This window comes from Euleptes europaea, chromosome 2 (assembly GCF_029931775.1).
Source record: "Euleptes europaea isolate rEulEur1 chromosome 2, rEulEur1.hap1, whole genome shotgun sequence".
Lineage (NCBI taxonomy): Eukaryota > Metazoa > Chordata > Lepidosauria > Squamata > Sphaerodactylidae > Euleptes > Euleptes europaea.
Genome location: NC_079313.1, coordinates 116,156,328 through 116,179,998, shown reverse-complemented (window position 1 = coordinate 116,179,998; position 23,671 = coordinate 116,156,328). Strand labels below are relative to the sequence as shown.

The window sequence follows — 23,671 nt, the reverse complement described above, 5'->3', positions numbered from 1 at the left end:
TAGCTTCAATTAGGCAAAGTTCTGCAACTGTTCCTGCCCTAGGGCACACGTGCCTTCTTTTCACAGGAGGATACTGAAAGCCTCAGCAGCATTCCAAACAATTCAGTGGGTGCCCATGTCACAAATCTCAGCTTTTAACATGCACATACATCTAACGGCGGACAATAAATCTATCTTTTTAATTACATGTCTGGCTTGTTATAACCATCATAAACACAAGCCCAGCTGCTAGAGTCATAAAACGATGTCAAATCATATTTCTGGGGCTGCGTTCGAGGCTGTCCAAAGGGTTGCCAAGTCGATAGTCCTGATCTAAGAAACAGCAAATACATTCTCTTCCCCTCCACAATAAAGCGCTTAAGCTTGATCTAACTCAAAGCGACTTTGAACTTATTTGACTTTCATTCTGACAGGCACTGAGAGATCAGTGGAGTCTCATTGCTCTTTTTATGAAGTTTATAATTTGTTTTTATTAAATTGTATTGTTAAGATAGCTACAAACTGCCTTGTGAATGATGCTCCGTTGAAAGGTGACCTATACATATGGCAAATAAATGAATACACAAATAGAAAACTGTTGAACAAAATTAAAACCTGGCACTTTATAAATTCTGCAGTGGTGATGGGGTGCAGTCTATTAAATGCTGCTCTGGAGCTTGCAAAGAAACAACATGTGCAGGTTTGTACATAAGGACAACTGTCTTCTAACAGCATATAGAATAATGGCTACAGAAACACACTAGCTGCGTTCAGGCATCATGATAAATTGGGGTTAGATCAAACCCTGGACAGCTGTGACATCTGGAGCACAGATAGTCCAACATCAAGGATTTGCTAGCTGGTGCCAAACTAGGATTTCAAACTAGGGTTGGTAGCCAGTTTGTTAATCAGAGTTCATACTAACCATGGTTTCCTGCAATATCTTAATTCATGCACCAAAGTTTGCAGCCACAGAGACAGTTGAGGGTGAATGTGCTTCCTGACATGAGTCAGGAGAGGAGTCAAGCGGCAAATAAATTGGGCTGCCACACAAACCAGGGTTTGTTACTGGCATCTGGTAGGCTAACCATAGATGGTTACACAAACCATGGTTTATCATGATGTATCAATGCAACCAATGTTACCCTTGGAAGGAAGTTAAGGTCGCATCTGATGTTACATTCCTGTTCTTAAAAGGGAGCAGAGAAATTGGCTGAAGCCACATCTAAGATACGAATATAAACCACATGGAAACAGGTTTTAAATCTGTTTCGGACTTGTTTATCTCCCTTACAGAGCTACGTTTTTCAGAGTTCTTTGAAAAACAGCCATGAAAGTTTAAAGTTTTGAAACTGTCTCTAATTCCTGAGGGAACCCATGAGACCTCATTTCTGCAAATCTCTTAGGATGATTCTGGAATTCATGCACCAAATATATACATCTGCCCATTCCAGCACATAAATGGTTTTCATTTTTTGGCGGCCATGGGGTCAAAGTACTAAGAACACAAACTTGTATTAAAAGCCCAATGACATGATAAGTAGGTCAGCTGAAGGAACTGACAGACACAGATCTTTCTTGTGTTGCTTTTCCCCAATCTAACTCCAGAAGGGTTGATTTCTGGAGTTGTAGGACTTGCGAAGTTACTGTTGTCCATGGAACTGAGAGAAAAGGCGAACTTTCTCCCTTTCCCTTCCTCAGTGCAGTCTCCTACTTGTGTGGCTATTATTCCACAACTGCCATAACTCTCAGTGAGAAAGGTAGGCTATAAGTAAATACATGGGAACCAACTTTCTCAGGGCAGAGGGGGTTACAGGAAAGATTCTCCATCCTTGTGTTCATAGACTGTGAAACCTGATCTCATGTATTGTTTGCAGGGCTGTACCATGAAAGACACAGACAAGACACTGAATGTTAAAAATATCCCTGCACACAGAAAACTAACATGGCAGGGAGAAGGGATCTAGTCCAGTATTCTCCAAGAGGTGTTAGGGCTGAATGTGAAAGTGATAATTCTGGGATTTTTTTAATGCAAAAGTACATTCAAATATCCCGTCCCCACACACTGAAGCAGCACTGTTCACTAGCAGAAACATTACATGAAGCTGCTGTATTGTATTGTTTCACAGACAAACCTTATTAGAGAAAATGTAAAAAGCAAAAACCCAACATCTTAGTTTAAAAATATGGTACTTCCTCCAGGCTGGAGTTCTTGCAACATGTCTGTTAATAAACTTGTTCCTTTTTTTTTCCAGACAAAAGTCTCAACAAGAAAAACAGCTCACTGCCCTACCTAGCAGATGCTGAATAATACACTCCTTTGAGGAGCGTGGGCTACAGGCAATAAGATGGGACAGTAATTAGATTTTCACATGTCTGAGGGACGTGCCACTGGACTATATTAAACATATTCTTAAGAAAATGAGCAACATCTGTTTGAAAATCTGCCATATTAGCTGCCTGTACAATCCCCGATGCATTCTGGGTGGACGAACAGTAATGCCGAGGAAGAAAAAACCCATACAAATTAAACTTACCTTCCCGTATCTGGATGCAAAGGTTCCTGTGAGTAAGGAGTGAAATATAATTATCGTCTCATCCAAGTCCCACACAAACACGCGCTGTAGAGGGGTAGAGAAGAGACAAATCACACCAATCGCTTGCAGAGATTTATTCATTTGGGACTATATAACTACATGATTTTTTTAAAGATAAAGAACAAGCCCAGATACAGTTCAGGTGAACCCTCTTCCCCCTTGAAGGACTGCCTCCTCCCATACCGTCCAGCACGCCAGTTAAAATACTTCTCTCAGACCCTGGTCTTCTACACCCTGTCTGCAGAGGTGAGGCAGGTAATAGACAAGGACAGGGCATTTCAGGAGTGGCATTTCACCTGTGGAATGCCCTCCCCTTGAAGCTTAACTGGCATCTACACCCTACTCTCTTTCAGGTCCCGGGCCAAAACACTTCTTTACACACAGGCTTTTAACTAAGGGTTTTGATGCTTGCTTCTGAGGCCTACTTAGCGAGGATTATTTTAGAAGAAGAACAGTTGGTTTTTATATGCCAAATTTCTCTACCTTTTAAGGAGAATCAAACCAGCTTACAATCACCTTCCCTCCCCCTCCCCACAACAGACACCTTGTGAGGTAGGTGGGGCTGAGAGAGTTCTGAGAGAACTGTGACTGGCCCAAGGTCACCCAGCTGGCTTCACGTATAGGCGTGGGGAAACCAACCTGGTTCGCCAGATTAGAGTCCACTGCTCTTAACCACTACAGCACACTGGTTGCTAAATATTTTATGCTATTTCTAAGCACTGGCTGGGCTTATAATGGTTTGTTAATTTTAATGGCTTTATGCTGTTTTTATGATTTTATGATATTTTACTCTGTGAACCACCTTGAGCAGGTCTCTGGATATACATTTTCTAAACAAATGAAGGGCAGCTACTTCCCATAGCTGGATTAGTTACAATGCAATCAAGTGAAATATTTGATTGGACCAACTATAGTTGGCGTAAGAAAATTTACGGCTCACATATTACGCAAAGGAAACAACAAGAAAGGCGTTAGCGTTCAAAAAAGCTCTGAGGGAGGGGCTGTGGTTCAGTGGTAAAGCATCTGCTTGGCATGCAAAACGTCCCAGGTTCAATTCCCGGCACCTCCAGGTGGTAGGTCACGTGAAAGACTCTGAAGAGCTCCTGTCAGTCTGGCTACACAATACTGAGCTCGATGGACCAATGGTCTGATTCGGTATAAGGCAGCTTCATGTGTTCACAAAATCAACAAAGGTCGAAAGATTTTATTCATTTATTTATGCTTTTTCAATATCCTGCTTTTCTCCCCTGCTCCACCTAACCTCACAACAGCCCTGTGAGGATAGTTTAGGCTGAGAGATTGTGATGGGCCTCGTGAGTTTCCATGACACAGCTAGGCTTCAAACCCAGGTTCTAGTCCAACACTCTAACCACTACATCACATTGGCTCTCACATTCTACTCACAAGGTAAGAAAAAGGTGGGATTGGAAAGATGGATCTTAAATTGGAAACAGGTGACCTAGTAATTATATTCGGTTGGATCCAGGGCACCCCCTTCTGCTACATGAGCAATTCCCCACTCTTCCTAAAGTCATCCTTATTTGGATTTATCTCAACCCAAAGCAAAAAGGAGGAAGAACTTACACCCTTGGTTTCTTACCTCAATTTCAGTGTCGGCTGCTGGGGAGGGCTCGTTAGTTCTTTTCGATCGCCCTCGTAGCTTCCCATCACTCCCTTTGTGCTGCCTCTCTGCTTCCGTGTCTTTTACAGGTGTCGTGTATTCACCTATGATGGGAGAAAAGGAATCCCGGTGGAAACTTACTCCCTTCATTATGAGTCTCACGCTAATTTAAAAACAATGTAGGGATGTTCAGCTTATCAAAACAGCACAGACTTGTCTGGGAGGAATGACAATTACAAGATTCCCCCTCCACCTAGGCTTAAAGCCTTGTTGATGGAGTCCTACTAATTCTGGGTTTGTTACTTCAGAGGTGTCTTCATGTGCAATCCACTAAAATGAGATGTAGCTGATGAACATCTGTGAGCAGTTTCCATCCATGTCGTGATACCCATTTGGGCCCTGTTGAACTCGCTAGCTATGTCTTTTGGTACGGACTGAATGACTATGCCATCCAAGGCCACTGCTTGCTACACCCAATTAGCTGTGTATGACAAAGCTCCCAACTGAGTCAGTGGAAAAAGCTGACCAGTAATAACCCCAAGGATAGGATATTATGGGTTGGATCCAGCAATCTGTAAGCAGAAAGGGGTGATGGCTGTAGATCTTGGTCACTTTCCCCCTACCTACAACAGTCCCTTCCAACTCTGGGAAAGTTGTTTCCTGGAATTGCAGGACCCAAATTGGTCAGCAGACTGCAGTGAGGAATTGGAAGGGGAGTCAAATCACCCTTCCTGACTCCTTCATCAGTAGAGCAACAGGAGGGAGCAACAGGACCAGTAACAGAAAATGGAGGAGGGAGCGATTTCTCCCCCTTCCTCCTCACTACAGTCCACCAACTCACACGGATCCCACAATCCTAGGAATCGACTTTACTAGGGCTAGAAGAGACTGCTGGAGGGAGGAGAAAGTAGGGAAGATCTGTAACTCTTGTGCAAGTGGATCACTGGATTTAACCCTAAATGAAAGTGTTATAATTCCATAAGACAGTAACTTAAAAAAAAAACAAATTGCTTTTTAAAGAGAACTGCTAATTGTTCACTAGAATTACATTCAGAGCTGCTTAAAACACACACACATAAACTTTATACAACACCCTCAGGGCATACTTTATCTAGATCTTTTAACATTCCGTCATATTCCCTTTTAAACTGAGCCCCAGAACAAAACAAAAAAAGGGTTGCTTTTTTTTCTTCAACCAATGAAAACCGAGATGGTTTAAAAGTTGGATGACATTTTGATCTCAGAAATTTAATTAAAAATCATATGGAATTTTAACAGCCTATAACATAGTCCCAAGAAAATGTATGTTCTCGCCTTAAGTACCCTCACTTGGCATTCAGTTCCCACTGAAATCAACAGAGCTCATTTCCAAACAAATGTTCTTAGAATTGAGGTTGTGATTTAGCCGAACTATTTAACAGAGTGCAAGAGGTTTAATGGTTTACTTGTTGGAGAATGGGCAGTTAAACATATGGGGGGGGGGGCGGTTAATCATGAATCGTATGTTGTGGATAAGATGAAAAAGGATAGGATTCATTTTCATAAAACTCTTTAACTAGCCATTGACCTCTGTTTCATAAGCGGTCTTCCAACCTCTGCAGTAGCTCAGTGTTTTAAAGAGGAATCTGCCCTGTTCCTTCATGGGAAAACTGTTTGAAATCTCAGAGTGAGATAACATCGAAGAGAGAAAACCTCCAAGCACTTTCAGAGCAACTTTTTTTTCCTTTTCAAAAGCCAATATTAGTTTATTTTTCTTTTTGAGTAACAGCAGATGTGCAGGTTTCTCCTATAAGCGAGCAAACTCCACTGTGGGCGTACATACAGTGATCATACACAAATGTTGTGATATTTTATATAAATGACACTGCCTGCCAATGAACATTTTCACTGGGGAAGTGATCTCTCAAGAGTGTATTCCAACAGGACATACGAAGATAACGTTACTTGATATCCCAGATTTTAAAAGCTGCGCACTCTAAGAGACCCTGAATCATTTTGAAAAGTACTGATGGTTTCTCTTATTTTAAAAGCGAGATAATTTTCAATGCTTAACCTGTAACCCGTAACATTAAAAACAGCCCTCAATTACTTTGGATTCTTCTTACATTTCTCCTTAGATTTTTCTAAGTAGCTGTCTTATCTCTAAAAAAAAAAAAAAAAAGGAATTCAATACCAGTGCTAACTCTTGGCTTGTTTTGCTCTATATCCCAACCTTTTGTGTTTTTAATTCTGCAGCTTCAGTTTTGCCCAGGCCTCTTGCTCCTTCAGTGAGATTCAATTTTCCTCCTCTGATTCTCCCAAGCGTGTTATTTCTCTCACTTCTGTACTTAGTACTCGCTTCTCTCACCCCTCACGGTCTTGACTTTGAAAGTTCTAATTGCTTCCCATTATTTCCACATCAGCCACACTGGTAAGTGGATGCGCACACACAGGGGGCAGGACAAAAAGGGCACACCTCAAGGTACGACAAGCAAAAAGGGTGATTCATAATGAAGCAGTTTTTACAACAGGCATGGACTAACGTGTTCCCACTGCCTCTCACGTCATGTGGGAATGTTGCCATCAGACAGCATCGTATACATGGGAAGCTGTCGGTGCTCAAACCGTTTTCGGATTTTGGAGCATTACGGATATATTTTTATATAGGGGATGCTCAACCTGTATTGCCCTAGTGATAAGATACATAAAGATACATTATGCATCCATAAGGCAGACAATAATGCTGTCTTATTTAAATCTGCAATGCCAGTGGTTAGTTTCTAGGGGGTGGAGGAAGGGGCCACAGGCTGCTCTAACCTGGAATCTCTACCACTTTATTCTAAATATATAATATCTAAGAACATAAGAAAAGCCCTGCTGGATCAGACCAAGGCCCATCAAGTCCAGCAGTCTGTTCACACAGTGGCCAACCAGGTGCCTCTCGGAAGCCACAAACAAGACGACTTCAGCAGCACCATCCTGCCTGTGTTCCAAAGCACCTAATAGGCATGTTCCTCTGATCCTGGAGAGAATAGGTATACAGCATGATTAGTATTCATTTTGACTAGTAGCCATGGATAGCCCTCTCCTCCATGAACATGTCCATTCCTCTCTTAAAGCCTTCCAAGTTGGCAGCCATCACCACATCCTGGGGCAGGGGGTTCCACAATTTAACTATGCGTTGTATGAAGAAATACTTCCTTTCATCTGTTTTGAATCTCTCACCTTCCAGCTTCAGCAGATGAACCCATGTTCTAGTATTATGAGAGGGAGAAAAGCTTCTCCCTGTCCACTCTCTCCATACCATGCCTAATTTTATAGACCTTTATCATGTCTCCCCTTAACTGCCTTCTTTCCAAGCTAAACAGCCCTAATCGTTTTAACCGCTCCTCTTGGGGAATTGCTCTAGCCGCATGATCACTTTGGTTGCTCTTTTCTGCACCTTCTCAAGCTCTGCAATATCCTTTTTGAAGTATGGTGATCAGAACTGCACACAGTATTCCAATTGTGGTCTCATCATAGATTTATACTAGGGCAGTATGATAGCAGCAGTGGTCAGTGAGCAATAAGAGATGCATTTTCTATTACTGTTCCAGATTACTGTTTTACTAGTCCAGATTACTGTTCCAGATTACTGTTTTACTAGTCCCAGGGCTAAGCACTTGCTAACACTGAAAATATGATGCAAAGCTCTGCCCCTGACTGAAATGAAACCTTACACAGAGCTGTAGTTGCCAGATAGAGAAAAGAAATGTCTACAAGTATTTGAGTCACTTACCAGAAAGCGATTCGGTGCTCTGACTGTTGATGTTGTGTGACGACTCTTGGAGCGAATAAGCTGACGTCGGGATGGCTGATGGACTGATGCTGTTTGCAGACATGTATGAAGAGTTGTACGAAGAGCTGTAATACTGCGAATACTGGCTTTGGGTAAAGCTGGGATATGAAGAGTACTCCTTTGAAAGAAGAGACAGCAACTCTAATCTTTCTGAAGCCAAGGCTTTGCAGCACCCAACACTCAAGCAGAAAATATAACAAGACAGCTATACAACAAGGTATGATTGGCATGTGCCAAGCTTATTAATATTTTGCACGATTGTGTTCAAATACACCCTGTAGAATGAATGGCTTGGATCCCACGAATGAGTTCCATGCACAGTACATAGGCTGTGCCATGAAGTGTGCTTCCTCTAAAACTTCCACTTGCACAAGATCAATGGTTTTCAGTGTTTCCCTCAGACTTTTCTCTAGTAATGAACAAGATACTCACAGATTTAGAATGTAGGGACCATTGTGAACTATGTGGTGATGCCCAAAGGAAATGTGCTCCCTCTTCCTGGGGACAGATTACCCCATCTTTTCCAATGCTTCCAGACTATCGGTGATCACTATTCCAACCTTTCAAAGACTTTTCTTCTTGGCCAGACACAATGCCTTACCTCTCAACGAATTATTTGGCAGATTCTTAGACACTCCAATTGATCAGAGAGTCTGCCCGTGTGGAAAGGCAAAGACAGAAACACTTATCCATTTTTTATTCAGTTGGGATTTATATTCTTCTTTAAGATCGTCATTTATCACTCCATTGATTTCACACTTTCCTGTTTGTTCTCACGATTACCATTTAATTTATCTGCTGTCTGGTAAAGATAAGGCTATTACTTTATCTGTAGTTTATTATTTAACAGCTGCCTTGAAGATACGCCGAAAGTTACAACGAAGTAACGCCTAAATGCTTATCTGCATACAGGTGCTCTTTTTGCACTGGAGCTGGTTTGGAGTGGAAATGGAAATTTTAGTGTAAGAGGAAGCACACTGTCAAGAGCACATGGAACTCATTCATAGGATCCAATTCCCATGCCATTCATGTCTGTGGAGTCTATTCTGCTTATGAGGCCAAGGAGTGGAAAGTGGAAGAGCAAAATGATAACTTGCTCTGTGATCTAGCAAGTCCCTTTTGGTGAGTTCAAGAGCCACGTACAAAATACTTTGCATTTGGTTCTTCTAAAGCACTGTCCTGCTGCACCACTGCGGAACCGGTGTGTGCATATTACTTTAATAAAAGCCAACGGACACTCTGATATGAAGTCACCAGTCATTTCATCCTTCTTACATGTTTTCACCTAGGTTCTACATCCAGCTTCTGAAGGATGAATTGCTGCTTGACCAGATACACACTCAGGATCCCAGTTGCTTTAGAGAAATCCTAGTGTAGGATGCTTCATAAGAGTCACATAATGCTATATAACTCACTGCAGCTTACAAAGGAGGACAGAATGAAACCCGGAAAAAGTCAAAGGGGATCTAGAGTTTGCATTGCAACACTGTCCACAGAGGTCTAAGCCGAGTCCCTGTTTTCCAAACTCGCTTAAAACCATAATTCACATCCAACAGCAGCATACTTAGGGTCTAGACAGAGGCCTTTTCCAGGTTTGTTATTTGAGATCCTTTTCAGCTAGATACATGGCAAAGCACATGCTTTATCACTAAGCTATGGTCTCTCCCCATTTGAACATCCAGATGGGAAGCTGCTGTCCAAACTTATTGGAAACTGAATTTAGGATGCGTGTTTGTAGTTTCTTATGTCCCATGGAGTCTTACGGCTTTGAGAGTCCATTTCAGCATTTCTGCTGAAAACAGGAGACTGAACTTCATAGTTGGTCAATAGCAACTTTTACTGGCAAGCATTCTCATATAGTATTTCTCTATGTAATGTATCCACACCATGTATTTACACTCACATATATGTTGCTAACATATGAGAACCATGAAGTTCGCAAACAGGTGTACATCCAAAGAAGGAAATTCACAAAGAAGGAAGAGAACAAGCACACTCCAACGGCTTCATATTCACAGGGGTCTCTGAGTGACATTTTAGCTTGTACATTCAATATCTATTAGCTAAAGCCAAGGCTGGAAGGGAAAGAAGAGGGAGCTCTCTGCAAGTTGATGGAAAGAGCTAGTTTTTTTTGGGGGGGGGAATATAAAGCTGCTTATATGATACTGTGGGCTGCCCATAAGGATTCTGAAATGTTTTCAGCGTAAAACCCAAGACCTGAGCCACGGCCAAAATCGGTAGAAGGAGGAAGAGAAGGGGAAAAAGCAAAATTGTTCTGAAAGTGTTTGGTTGCCAAGTCCCCTGGCCAGGCTGCTGAGCTCTGTGAGTGGCTTTAGATACAGGCTTTTAAAGAAATCAAGATGTCAAGCATGTTACGGATCTTGCCCCCTCAGGCACGCAGCTCATTCTCGTTCACCTGCCACTGTTGGGTTTGACGGTTGAACTAAATCACGAAAGGCACAACTAGATGATATGGCATTCCCGGGAAGAACGCAGCCATTTTACAGCAGGAATTCTCTTCCATTTTTAAAGTGCTGCAGGGAGACAATCCTGCAGAACACAGAGCTGCCTCCTCCCCTTACGCTGTGGTCCCGAGCAGGAATGGGCCACTGTTGCATTTTTTAAGCAAGATAATGCCTGCTGTAAATGGGTCGCAGCATTCCTGGATTGTCCCGAGGGACCTCATATCATCTAGTTGTGCCTTCAGAAAGTGGGATTGGTGAGGGTCTCTCCTTCTACGCAAGCTAGATCTGTACCAGAGAAGCACCACCAACACCTGAGACATCCCTAGGGTTATTTTCCATGTATAAAACTGGAGTAGGTGATCTTGGGTGCACCTAAGATAGGTGTGCGTGTATGTGAGGAAAGAGGTGAGCTAACTCTTCGCAGTTTCTTGCTCCCCCTCCTACCTGGGTTTCTCTCCCTCTCAGCTAGAGACAGAACCGTTCTTCCCAAAAGTGTCAATGCTTGTGCCTGTTTTCAGAGCGATCTGAGGGCTAATGTGAGGTTAGAGTCCTTTTTTGCAAAGCAGTCCTTCTTTCCTACAGATCAAACACTTTGGTTTCTACCAGTGTAATTTAAGCAGGAACCACAGGTAGTTAGGAAGTATTTTATAGCAAGACGAACGTATAGAAAGTTTGGTTAGATTAAAAATGAAATAAAGCAAATGCTAGTGAGAGTTAACTCACACTCTGAAGATCATCTGTCCTCTTTGTAATATGAGGGACGGGTCCAACTCTACCCTCCTGAGGTTCTAGTACTGGACAAAGGGGCACATGGCTGGGAAACCTGATTTCTGGGATTGTAGCAGGAAGACCCCCCCTTGTTTGGGCCAATGTCAACTGAGGGCTCATTCTCCATTTCCCACCACAAACCAATTCGCCAATAACATTCCCAGCTGTAGATCAGAGACTCGCTGGCCATGGCATGGCAATTTGGCTCTTTGGTATCTTACAGGCGAAAGCCTGACCTTCCTTCAGGAGAAAGTACAGCTGGGGATCTGATTACCCATTCCAGAATTTAGTATAAGAGCAACCCCCCACCCCTTTCATAACAATGTATGACCAGTATCATTGAAGTTTGTTGGCATCCACACAGAGGGTTCAAGTTGTACCTGATGCACTGTGCTGAACCCAGCAGAACCTGTCAGGCCATTAGGTCCCTGGTATATCCCTGAGGTACCTAAGAGAAGAGAAGAAATGAGAAAATTGAGGTAACGGAATTCCAAAATTCAGTGAGCTGTACCTATGACCAAAGTACCCCTACAGTGAGGTCTCTCTCCTAGGCATAGGCTGGCCTTCTGTATCATTGCTGTCAAGGTGAGAAGAAGGATTTTACATTATTGTAGGAACTGTTGCTCAGTGAAAGAGCACATGCTTAACAGGAAGATGATCCCAGGTTCCCTCTCTGGCATCTCCAGTTAAAGGATCTCTTATAATAGGAGTCGGGATTTGGGAAAGACCTCTCTCTGCCTGGAGAGCCACTGCCAGTCCAAGTAAACAGCAGTAGTATAAGAGTTAGTTTTTATATGCTTTCTCTGCCACTTAAGGGAGAATCAAATGGCCTTACAATCACCTTCCCTTCCCCTCCCCACAACAGATACCCTGTGAGGTAGGTGAGGCTGAGAGAGAGTGACTAGCCCAAGGTCACCCAGCTGGCTTCATGTAGAGAAGTGGGGAAACAAACCCAGTTCACCAGATTAGCCTCCACCGCTCATGTGGAGGAGTAGGGAATCAAACCCGGTTCTCCAGATCAGAGTCCACAGCTCCAAACCACTACACCACAGTGGAGTAGAGACCAAGATGGATGAGTGATCTGATCCAATAAAAGACACCTTCATATGTTCATAATTTGGGTAAATTGGGTAGTAAAATGGCCAGCAGCAGGCCCCCAGAATAGGAGGAGGATCTTGACACAGTTGCTGACCTCCCTGTACACTCAATCATAAAGTCTGAAGACCCCAGTTGTTGTTTTAATTTCAAGAATTGACTCTTCAAACATTGGATTGGATGACAAAAAACTGCATCTTCGTGGGATGTGCATTAGGAGTTTTTGTGTGTGTGTTGGAGGGGGAGAGAATTCTTGTTTCCTCTGGCAAAGAACCCATGACAGATATTTCTCATGAATAAAGGGAGTCCATGGAGCATGCTGTGCGCAGACCTGAAGGAAACATGCAGACAGAAAAGGTCATAGCAACTACGCCTCTGATCGCTCCTGGACTTCACCTTAAAAGCAAGCTCACCTCACCTACCATCTTCATGCCCCTGCCAAGCTGTTGAAATGACCCAGTACTGAGCAGGAATTAGACTCCTCTCCCCTTTTCTTTAAAAAGAATCTGAAGAATCAAACCACCAGATTCACAGTGAGATCCTATGCTGAGTTACTGCAGTCTAAGTTTATGAATTTCGATGGACTTAGGCTGAAGCAACTCTGCATAAGTCTGCAATATCAGTTTTTCCTGGTATGAATTACCAGATTTTTCAACTGTTGGAGAGCCAGTACTTGGGACCAAGCAAGGAGCAGATTTAGCCAGAGCACAGGAACAAATGCGTCTCAGTGTCTCCATGCTGTGTCCCTTCTCTGAATATCCGCTTGTTTGTTTTTATTTTAAGACCCAAGATTAAGCAGGGGAATGGACAGCTGAACAAACTGCAGGCTGCCAAGTGCAGTCAGTCACAAAGGCACATGCAGGGAGAAATAAATCTCGTGCCAAAAAGGGGGGGGGGGAGAACCACACTAGGAGGAGAATCCGTTTCCAGAACTAATTTGCTGCCACATCTGGCCTTGAAAAGCATTTTAGACAAAGAAAGAGGAGGGGGGGGGAATTAAAGCACAGAGGGGTCAAGGGCTAATAATATCTCATCGAGATGCCATCTTCGGCCATGGCTGTACATATTCCACCCAACCCTACCCAAAGGTATTTGTGCAAAGGAGATGAATAAAAAAAGTACCTACATGTCAACAAATTTGCATTTCAGAGCCCCCCCCCCCAAGTTCTCTCTCAAGGCAGAAATTCATCACTTAAAATCCAGACCAAGGCTCAAAGATGTCATGACAATAGCAGTGGAACTGGGGGTGGGGAGGAGGAGGAGGAGAAGAGTTGGTTTCTATATGCCGACTTTCTCTACCACTTAAGGAAGAATCAAACTGGCTTACAATCACCTTCCCTTCCCTTCCCCACAACAGACACCGTGTGAGGTAGGTGGGACTGAGAACTGCACACAGTACTCCAGATGAGGCCAAACCTCCCAATCCACCTCCATTGTGAGAACTGTCCATTTTTATTACTACTCTCTGCTTTTTATTGTTAAACCACTTTTTAATTCATAAGAGGACCCATACTCTTATCCCACAACTGCTAAGCTTACTCAGCAGTCTTTGGTGAGGTACCTTGTTAAAAGAACTGACTAGGGTAGGGTTGCCGTTACCCCATGGCAACTGGGGGGGGGGGACTTACTGGAAGCAAGCTGAGGCTGATTTGGGAATATCTACCTGATGAAGAATTTTGGGGCACTCAGAGCCTGAGCAAGTAAATAAATGTTGTACATATTTTGCTGCGGCAACAGAACAGACACTTTACCACATACAGGTTTTGCTTTGAAATACGTCTCCCTTTGATTGAGGAATGCTGAACAGTGACTATAACGGCATGCACTTCGTTATGGGTTAGAGAAATACAAATACCACATTTATAATAGCTCATAGGAAAACAGGAGCCAGTGCTAATTCTCTGCACATACGTGTATTTATATATTTGTGTGTGTTTCTCTATTACATGTCATAGGATGCACTAGGTATACCAACTAATTTTATAACATGTAAAGTAGCCTTTGAACCACAGAATCATAGAGTTGGAAGGGGCCATACAGGCCATCTAGTCCAACCCCCTGCTCAACGCAGAATCAGCCTAGAGCATCCCTGACAAGTGCTTGTCCAGCCACTGTTTGAAGACTGCCAGTGAGATGGAGCTCACCACCTCTCTAGGCAACCGATTCCACTGTTGAACTACTCTCATTGTAAAAATAAATAAATATATCCTAATATCCAGACTACCTTTTTAACTGTAATTTAAACCCATTATTGTGAGTCCTATCCTCTGTTGCCAACAGGAACAGCTCCCTGCCCTCCTCAAAGTAACAGCCCTTCAAATACTTCGAGAGCAAACCAACACAGGATAGTGAGTTAAATTGGAGCCTCAGGGGTCTGGGTTCATATTGCTGTTTCAGTACAGATTCAGCGGGTGGCGATTTGTCAGCCTCTTTTCCTCTGTAAAAGGGCAATGACGATGACCCAACAAGTGGTAGCGCAAACAAGAGGGTCCACTCCAGGTGGGGGCAGGGAACCAGCATTCTTCCAGAATTACAATTGTGCGTAAGTATTTCTAATAACCCACACAGGCTGCTTTGAAACACACTTCAGTGATCGTTTGCAACTGGATTTCCTTGTTCCACACAGAAAAATCCAGTTGCAAATAATTGCAATAGTGTATCAAAAGGGCATTATCCAATGATGTGTGAAATCAACCTCTTATCTACAACTCATGCCAGTTGCTTAGTTCAAGGGTCTAAACCAGTGGCTCCTAACCTTTTTTTGGCCATGCCCCACCTAAGCATCTCTAAAATCCTGACCCCCTCCCGTGACATATAATTCTTATTATTCAAAAAATGAACTCCTGTTCACGTGGAGGAAGTCTTAAAAGGCCATTAGCCTGGTCTAAACAAGCTTTCGAATTGCCCCCTGTGGGGCCTGTGCCCCACATTGGGAACCACTGGTCTAAATGGTTAAGTTTTGCCAGTAAGTAGTGCACGAAGCTACTCACAATCACTTTTTTTTAATGTTCAGAGGGTCTGCCCTTTGCTTCTAGATAGGTATATGAGCCAGAAACACACTTACAGTGCCTTCCTAATCAGAGCTACACCCTTCTAAATCCATCAACTTCAATGAAGTTTGAAGGGTATAACTCTGCTGCAGATTGCACGGTTATTCACCTAAGCCAGTGGAGGGTCTGTGTCACGGAGCTTTCCTCCAATCAAGCGTACTCCTTTCAAAGCAGGAACGCCACTCAAGATCTTTTCCTCTTGGATCTTCTCCACATGGAGCATAGTTCACATCTGTGTTCAATCATGTCAGCTGCTGAAATGTCACAATGCCCTCATTCACAGGTAACACAGGGAACATTTAGTCGGTAATAAAACAACCTGGGTATTAGAGAACAGCCCTTCAGATACAGAGTACTGGAAAGTACTTCCTTGGAAAAAAAGTCTAAATTGACCTCACGCCATGGGCTTTTCTAGTGATGGTCTATGAAATGAGACATCTGAGCACATAAGGGCAATGCTCAAAATGAAGCCATTAGTGAATTCAATAGCCTGTCCTTTTCATGACAAACTGATTCCATTTGCCATTCTTTTAATGTTTCTTTTAAAAAAATGTGCCATTTTTTAGTTTAGTACACTTGCGTATGTCTGAGCCATAGATGTGGCATGTCTCAACCTTGGTGGGCCACAGGCTTGGCTGAACTTTAACATTCATCAGCTTGCGATATTCATGTGTGGATGAATAAAAGTTACGAAATTAGTAAAAGCTGCACACAAAAATGACGTTCTTGTGAGATCTATTGATTTCTATATAGGTAAGCTACTGGAGTGTATTTTTTACTTTAAAAAATTAGAGTTAAAAAACTTTAATCAGGATAACTATGACAAACAAGCAATTTAACAATTGTCAAACAGTTATCAGCTCTCCACAAGGCTTCAACTATCTGAACATCTGTTACAGTTGTGTAAATTAATAGACAAAACATTTCTAAAAATCAAGTGCAAAAGCCTCTCTTTCCCAACTTTATTTCAATGGATCTTTAACCACATATAGAACAGAGCTTTAGTTTTTCCCCAAGAAGTACCTACTCACTCCATCTCCTTGTATACCAAAGTTAAGGGTGAAGATGCAGGTGCATCGAGAGTTTCTGCTGCGTTACTGCTCAGAAACATAACAAAAACCCAAGGACCACAAAGCTCCTTAGAAATAGGCGCCAGTATTCTCACAGGCTAATGAATACCAGAAAAATAGATGGCTTTAAGTTTCAAGATAGGGAAGAGGAGGAAGAAGAAAAGGAAGAAGAAGAGGAGGAAGAGGAAGAAGAGTTGGTTTTTATATGCCGACTTTCTCTACCACTTAAAGAAGAATCAAACCAGCTTACATTACAATCACATTCCCTTACCCTCCCCACAACAGACACCCTGCGAGGTAGGTGAGACTGAGAGAGTTCTAAGAGAGCTGTGACTAGCCCAAGGTCACCCAGCAGGCTTCATGTGTAGGAGTGGGGAAACCACTCCGGTTCTCCAGATTAGAGTCCGCTGCTCATGTGGAGGAGTGGGGGATCAAACCAGGTTCTCCAGATTAGAATCCACAGCTGTTAACCACTACGCCACACTGACTCTGGGATTCCTTTGGGCTTGTATGCAGAGTGCGAGAGTGGGAACAAGCAGAGTAGGGCTGTCAATTCGGTTCGGTCCGAACTGAAAATCAACCGAATTTCCCCTGATTCAGTGATTTTCTGTTCGGACGGATCCGAACTCAAAACTGGCGGGCAACCGGGGGGGCCGAATTCAGCGAGTTCGGGAGTTCGCGAATAAATTCGGCAAATTCGGCCCCCCTTCAGGGGAGCCCGCTGAAAGGCGCGGGCTGCCCTTTAAACTCATCTGAGCCTCCCAGCTGGGAGGCGCAGATGAGTTTAAATGACAGCCCGCGCCTCTCCAGCGGAGCCCGCTGAAGGGGGGCGGGCTGCCCTTTAAACTCATCTGCGCCTCCTGGCCGGGAGGCACAGATGAGTTTAAAGGGCAGCCCGCCCCCTTTCAGTGGAGCCCGCTGAAGGCGGGCGGGCTGTCATTTAAACTCATCTGCGCCTCCCGGCCGGGAGATGAGTTTAAATGACAGATGAGTTTAAATGACAGCCCACCCCCCTTCAGCGGGCTCCGCTGGAGAGGCGCGGGCTGTCTTTTAAACTCATCTGTGCCTCCCGGCCGGGAGGCACAGATGAGTTTAAAGGGCAGCCCGCCCCCCTTCAGCGGGCTCCGCTGGAGAGGCGCGGGCTGCCCTTTAAACTGACCTGCGCCTCCCAGCTGGGAGGCTCAGATCAGTTTAAAGGGCAGCCCGAGCCTCTCCAGCGGAGCCCGCTGAAGGGGGGCGGGCTGCCCTTTAAACTGATCTGCGCCTCCCAGCTGGGAGGCTCAGATCAGTTTAAAGGGCCCCCGCGCGCCTTCAGAGAATCCCTCTGAAGGCGCGCTGGGGCCGAATTTTCCCCCGAACTCCGGATCCCCCCGAATTACCGGGGATCCGAAGCGGGGGAGTTCGGACTTCGGCACGTACCGAACCCACAAGGGTCAAATTTGGCCGAATCCGAACTGTACCGAATTTTTTTTTTTGACAGCCCTAAAGCAGAGATAATAACACATGGCTATTGGGTTTTACTTTGATTTGGGAAATCCACTGACCTCTGTCTACTAGGCATGGGTGGCCAGGGGCTCCCAGCCTCCTGGAGATCTCTCAGAATTACCATTGATCTTCAGATTACATAGATCAGTTTCCCCTGGAGAGAATGGCTGCTTTGCAGGGTGGACTCTATGGCATGATACCCCACTGAAATCCTTGCCCTTTCCCAGGACCCCACCCCAATCTCCAGGAATTTCCCAATCAGAAGCTGGCAAACCCTAGGCTGGTCCTACTACCAGGGTAAAAAAGCAGGTAGGTGGGGCCAGTTGTAACTGGTGACATGCACATTGTTAACTTCATAGTACAAGGACACTGCCATATGCTGCTGACACCTACTTGCCTCCATGTAGGGGCTCAGAAGCTCTAAAGAGCATCAAATACAGTGTGTTCATGCACATAAACTCCTTCTGATCCTTTTGCTTTTTAAGGCACCTTTCTTCTCACAAAGGAATCCCAGAGCAAAAACTGCTCTCATACTGATTTGGGCACTTTCCATGGGCTGGATTCTACCTTGCACTTGGAAAAGAGAAAGCTAATGTCGGACTAAAAGGCTTAAAATATTGCGCTCATAATCCAATTAGGCAAACTTTCCCCAGTGTTATCTTTTTGGGTGCGCTCAAAATCCATTTAGGCAAACTTTTCCCTGTGTTATCTATTTGGGTCACTCCAAAAGGATGTACAGGATTTACAAAGCTATCAGATGCATTCACAGTAAGGGGAGGGGCTGTGGCTCAGTGGTAGGGCATCTGCTTGGCACGCAGAAGGTCCCAGGTTCAATCCCCGGCATCTCCAGTTAAAGGGACTAGGCAAGTAGGTGATGTGAAAGACCCCTGCCTGAGACCCTGGAGAGCCGCTGCCGGTCTGAGTAGACAATACTGACTTTGATGGATCAAGTGTCTGATTCAGTATAAGGCAGCTTCATGTTTTCATGTGGAATAAAAAGCAGTGGCAGAGTCTTATTTGTATACTTTATTATGAAACTGGAGCTTTTGTAAGCTGCCTTGAGCATTTGGAATTGGGGGCAAAGGGCACTACGGGACCTGTGGCAGGAGGGGAAGCATACGGCCCCCAGGAAACATCTTATTTGGTTCAGAAAATTTCTATGCCACCTCTCCAGGGAATCTGCTCAAGGCTTCTTTCAAATTAAAGCATAATAAAACAATGATAAAAGTTAACCATTAAAAGCCCAGCATTAAAAACCCAACCAGGATACAAAAACAGGATAAAACATTGAGCAGCTTAAAATGCACCTCACAACAGGTTAAAAAGAAATTATAAAAATGTTAAAAGATCAACCCTTTAATTAAAAGCCTGGGTAAGAAGGAATGTTTTGGTCTGCAGGCAGCCATGTTTGATATGCTTCCAGGTACTCAACAGTTCTCCTCAGGTGGGGCTGTAAAGCATGTAGTCAGATGCAGGCACATGGGTGTTGAGCATATCCTGGTACTATGCAAGTTTGTAGTAATGCAAGTTTGTAGTAATGCAAGTATGCAGGATACTATGCAAGTTTGTAGTAATGAGCATGAGAAACCAAAAAGGTATCCATGTGAGATGAGCAAGCTCTACCTGCAAATTCCAAATCTTTTCAGAAACATGGTCTGCATGCTTCTATAAACATGAGGACTAGAACCTTTAAGAATAAGTGATCAATTTCTTAAATCTCCATTTCGCCACATGTGAAGATTTCAATAGATAACGCCTTTCTTTTTAACTACATCCTGGATGATGTGCAGAATTCCTTGGACTAAATTTCCTTTCTGTCCAAATTTAGGTTTCATTCCCGTGAAATCCAATTGGAAATAAATTTCCAACACAATAAAGCCAAGTTCAATTTTTTAAAAAAATACTGGCAATTTGGTCATTTTCAAAAGAAAGCCTGCATTGCTGAGAGCCTAAAAACGAGGTAGCAAAGTTACCTTGTGAAAGAGTAACTGTGCCAAACCTGCAGTTGGAGAATTAGACCTTAGAACAGCGAGCATGCTGAGGCAAGTGTAAAGATTTTTGATTTATTTCAGTATTTTGTGAGTATGTTACAAGCTAAGTATTCTTTTCATAAAATTATATGGGTGCCAGTAAAGTCTGAGCAATTGCCAGTAATTAAAACATTTTCCAACTGGCAAGTCTGGTTGCTACATAGGCAAACTACTGCATATACTACCCGCAGGAGGCTGTTCCAATGTCAATGCTTTTCTTTCCAGTACCAGCATATATCGGAATAAGCAAGTATTGCAAAATGTATAGGGCTTTTTTTTAACTGACTAAGTCTGAAACAATACAAGAGCATTTGTTATAGTTATCACTCTCTTAAAATACTTGGTGACAGCTGTTTAGAAGCCTGCACAATTTATGGGTGTTAAACTCAGATAGCAATTTTGCCTGCACACAGCTCTATTAGGCCTACAGACTGGCCATGATCCCAGTTCCCATGTGTTGCCTGGAGTCCCATCTCTCTTTGATTATTGGAAACAATATAGGCGCTTCTATACATAGGATTGCCAACTCCAGGTTGGGAATTTCCTGGAGATTTCAGAGTGGAGCCTGGGGAGGGACGTCACTGGGGTATAACGTGATAGAGTCTACCCTCCAGGTTCTCCAGTGGCCAGGTTCTCCAGGGGAACTGATCTCTGTCACCTGGAGATCAGTTGTAATTATGGGAGAACTCCAGGCCCTACCTACCTGGAGGCTGCAAATCCTATCTGTACACCTTCAAAGGCGTAACAGCAACAAATTAGATTCCAAGGTAGAAACCAGAGCTGAAGCTCCGTAGCAATGGTTTGGATTTGCAGAGATTGACAGAATATACAGTACAGTAAAGAAACAGAACTCGTGCTGTAATTTGGAAGTAATAAGCAAAAAGCAGCAACAATGGCCAAATAACACAATAGAGAATTCACACAGGTGTGTATAATTCACTAAATTGCCAATCACACAGTAAGAGTATATAAACACTGGCAATAAATCATCATATTCTCTATAAACAATACAATGATTTATTGCCAGAATATACAATACAATACAGCACAATTGTGTGCACAGTCACTCCAATTTAAGTGCATCAGTTTCAATGGACTGACTGGAGTGATTCTGCATCGGGATTGCATTAATGGTCTTGGCTGTAGGTAGGGGAGAGAAGAGGGGTCTCACCCCTTGTCCTCATGATCACTGACAGATCCTTTGCTGTCTGCTATTACCGGTATTAGTTGCTAGCATCCAAGGCTAATGGGGAGAGGAAAGTCTTTTGTGATGGTTTAAAATGGTTTTTTAACCTGCAAACCTCATTGACTACAACAAGACTTTTCTCTACCTAATGGAGGAAGTTCAAGCACGCGTTCATACACAACTCGTTTCTTGTTGCATGATTACCCGCGGCTGAATGTGTGAGCAATGAAAAGCACCAGTGTTTCATGTTGGCATCAGGAGCTATGGAAAAAGTCACTTGAAGCGGTAGCTGATGAATGAGGAACATGCATCTGTGAACTGCTTCTCCTGGATGGAAGGGTCGCACACTACTCTTTCCCAAAGGTTAAGTACATAAAGACTGGAAAAGACAGTCATGCTAGGAAAAGTTGAGGGCAGCAGGAAAAGAGGCAGACCCAACAAGAGATGGATTGACTCAATAAAGGAAGCCACAGCCTTCAATTTGCAAGATCTGAGCAAGGCTGTCAAAGATAGAACATTTTGGAGGACTTTCATCCATAGGGTCAACCATGAGTCGGAAGCAACTTGATGGCACTTAACACACACACAAGTACATAAAGATATTTTATACAAAGGAACCACTTGCCCACCAAGGACAGCCCAATCAATCTCTTCAGAGCTCTTTCCCTGCATTTCTACCAGATATTCTTTTAATGGGAGTCATTATGTATGCAGTGGAAGCAAGGCTCACGTTGAGCTTGCTATTTAATTTAAGAAAGATGTAGACAAGCTGGAACATGTCCAGAGGAGGGAAACAAAGACAGTGAGGGGTCTGGAGACCAAATCCTATGAGGAAAGGTTGAAGGAGCTGAGTATGTTTAGCCTGAAGAGGAGAAGGCTGAGAGGTGATATGATAACCATCTTCAAGTACTTGAAGGGCTGTCACACAGAAGAGGGTGCCGTATTGTTTTCTGTTGCTCCAGAAGGTCGGACCAGAAACAACGGGTTGAAATTAAATCAAAAGAGTTTCTGTCTAGAAATCAGTAGGAATTTTCTAACAGTTAGAGCGGTTCCTCAATGGAACAGGCTTCCTCGGGATGTGATAAGCTCTCCTTCCCTGGAGGTTTTTAAGAAGAGGTTAGATGGCCATCTGTCAGCAATGCTGATTCTATGACCTTAGGCAGATCATGAGAGGGAACGCTTCTTGGCCATCTTCTGGGCATGTAGTGGGAGTCACTGTGTGTGTGTGTGTGGGGGGGAGGTAGTTGTGAATTTCCTGCATTGTGCAGGGGGTTGGACTAGATGAACCTGGTGGTCCTTTCCAACTCTATGATTCTATGATTCTCTCCAGGCTCCTTCGCCTGCGATTCCAATTGGACAATGGGCTATAGCCGCTCAATCATGGACTTAGGTTCTGCCTGTGTTCCCATTGGACTATGGACTACAACCGGCTAATCGTGGACTTGGGGGCATGGCTCTGGGTGGTTGGGATTGGCATATAAGCCAGGGTGTTGTTCACTTACAGTTCAGTTCCAGCTAGAGTTCCATTTAGTGAGGTTCAATGCAAGACAGTTCTGGTTCTGGTTATTAATAAAGCAGTTGTTGTTGGAACTCCGTCTCTGGCCTTGTGTATCACCCATGCATACTTAAAAGGAGATGTCAAAGATGGAACCTGGAACCTTTTCTAAGCAAAGCACATGCTCTGCCACCAAGCCATCCATCAAACTGTGCCTTTTTGGTTTCACACTAAAACTTTTGAGTGATTTAAATATCAGAATCAACGTAATTCCACTGCAATGAAAGGACAACACCCAGAAAAGTGGGCAGATTCTTGGATTTGAACATCATGACATCTGGCTACTGATATGGGGGTGCTCATTCTAAAGGGTCTTCACAGTATCTAAATGCCTGACAGGCAATCGTTGTTGGCCATAACTATCTTCTCCAAGATGATACTCTGAGAGCAAGAGGTTAAGGGCTCCGCAAAATTACCTCCTACCAACATCCTGGTGATTTCGTCACGTTCAAAATCCGGCATTTGCTGAACAAGGAAGAACATAAAACGCGACATGGTTGTCAGTGGGGGATACTTCAAGTTGAGTAACAGACCTGCAAAACCAGAAGATAACCGAACCCATATGCAGGGCTTGTCATATTGCTTAACTGTCTGCCCTTTGGCATAAAGTTCTTTTCCAATAAGCTTGGCATGTATCCCTGCCTGGAAGAGTTTGAAAACTGCTGTAAAGAGCATCTAATAAAAAAAAAAATCTAGATGGAACCGATGTGTTTGCTGCAGCATAGAGTTATAACACAAGGGAGCAAAACTTGTATAAAAGCACATTCCTGCATTAATGTCTATTGAACCCTGCATTTAAAAAAGAAGAAGCTTGCCCTCCCTAAGCGGAATCTCTTTCATGCTACTAGTTTAAGCACCACTGAAAATTTGAAGTCTTCTTCAGTAAACACCTCTCCACAGCTGCTTTTTCTTATTTTAAAATTTCTGGTTCCCTGAGTGACTGGTTACAATGC

General features: G+C 43.5%; 1 protein-coding gene across 1 annotated transcript in view; it reads right to left on the bottom strand.

Annotated features, from left to right (window-relative positions):
* Nucleotides 1–23,671, bottom strand: part of EYA2 (EYA transcriptional coactivator and phosphatase 2) — a 100,103-nt gene that overhangs the window by 46,135 nt on the left and 30,297 nt on the right. Inside the window, exons 5-8 of the mRNA XM_056867454.1 lie at nt 11,628–11,695; nt 7,955–8,132; nt 4,177–4,301; nt 2,517–2,600 (exon numbers count right to left, since the gene is read on the bottom strand). Coding sequence (XP_056723432.1) covers nt 2,517–2,600; nt 4,177–4,301; nt 7,955–8,132; nt 11,628–11,695 — 455 coding nt within the window. The remainder of the gene's footprint in view (nt 1–2,516; nt 2,601–4,176; nt 4,302–7,954; nt 8,133–11,627; nt 11,696–23,671) is intronic.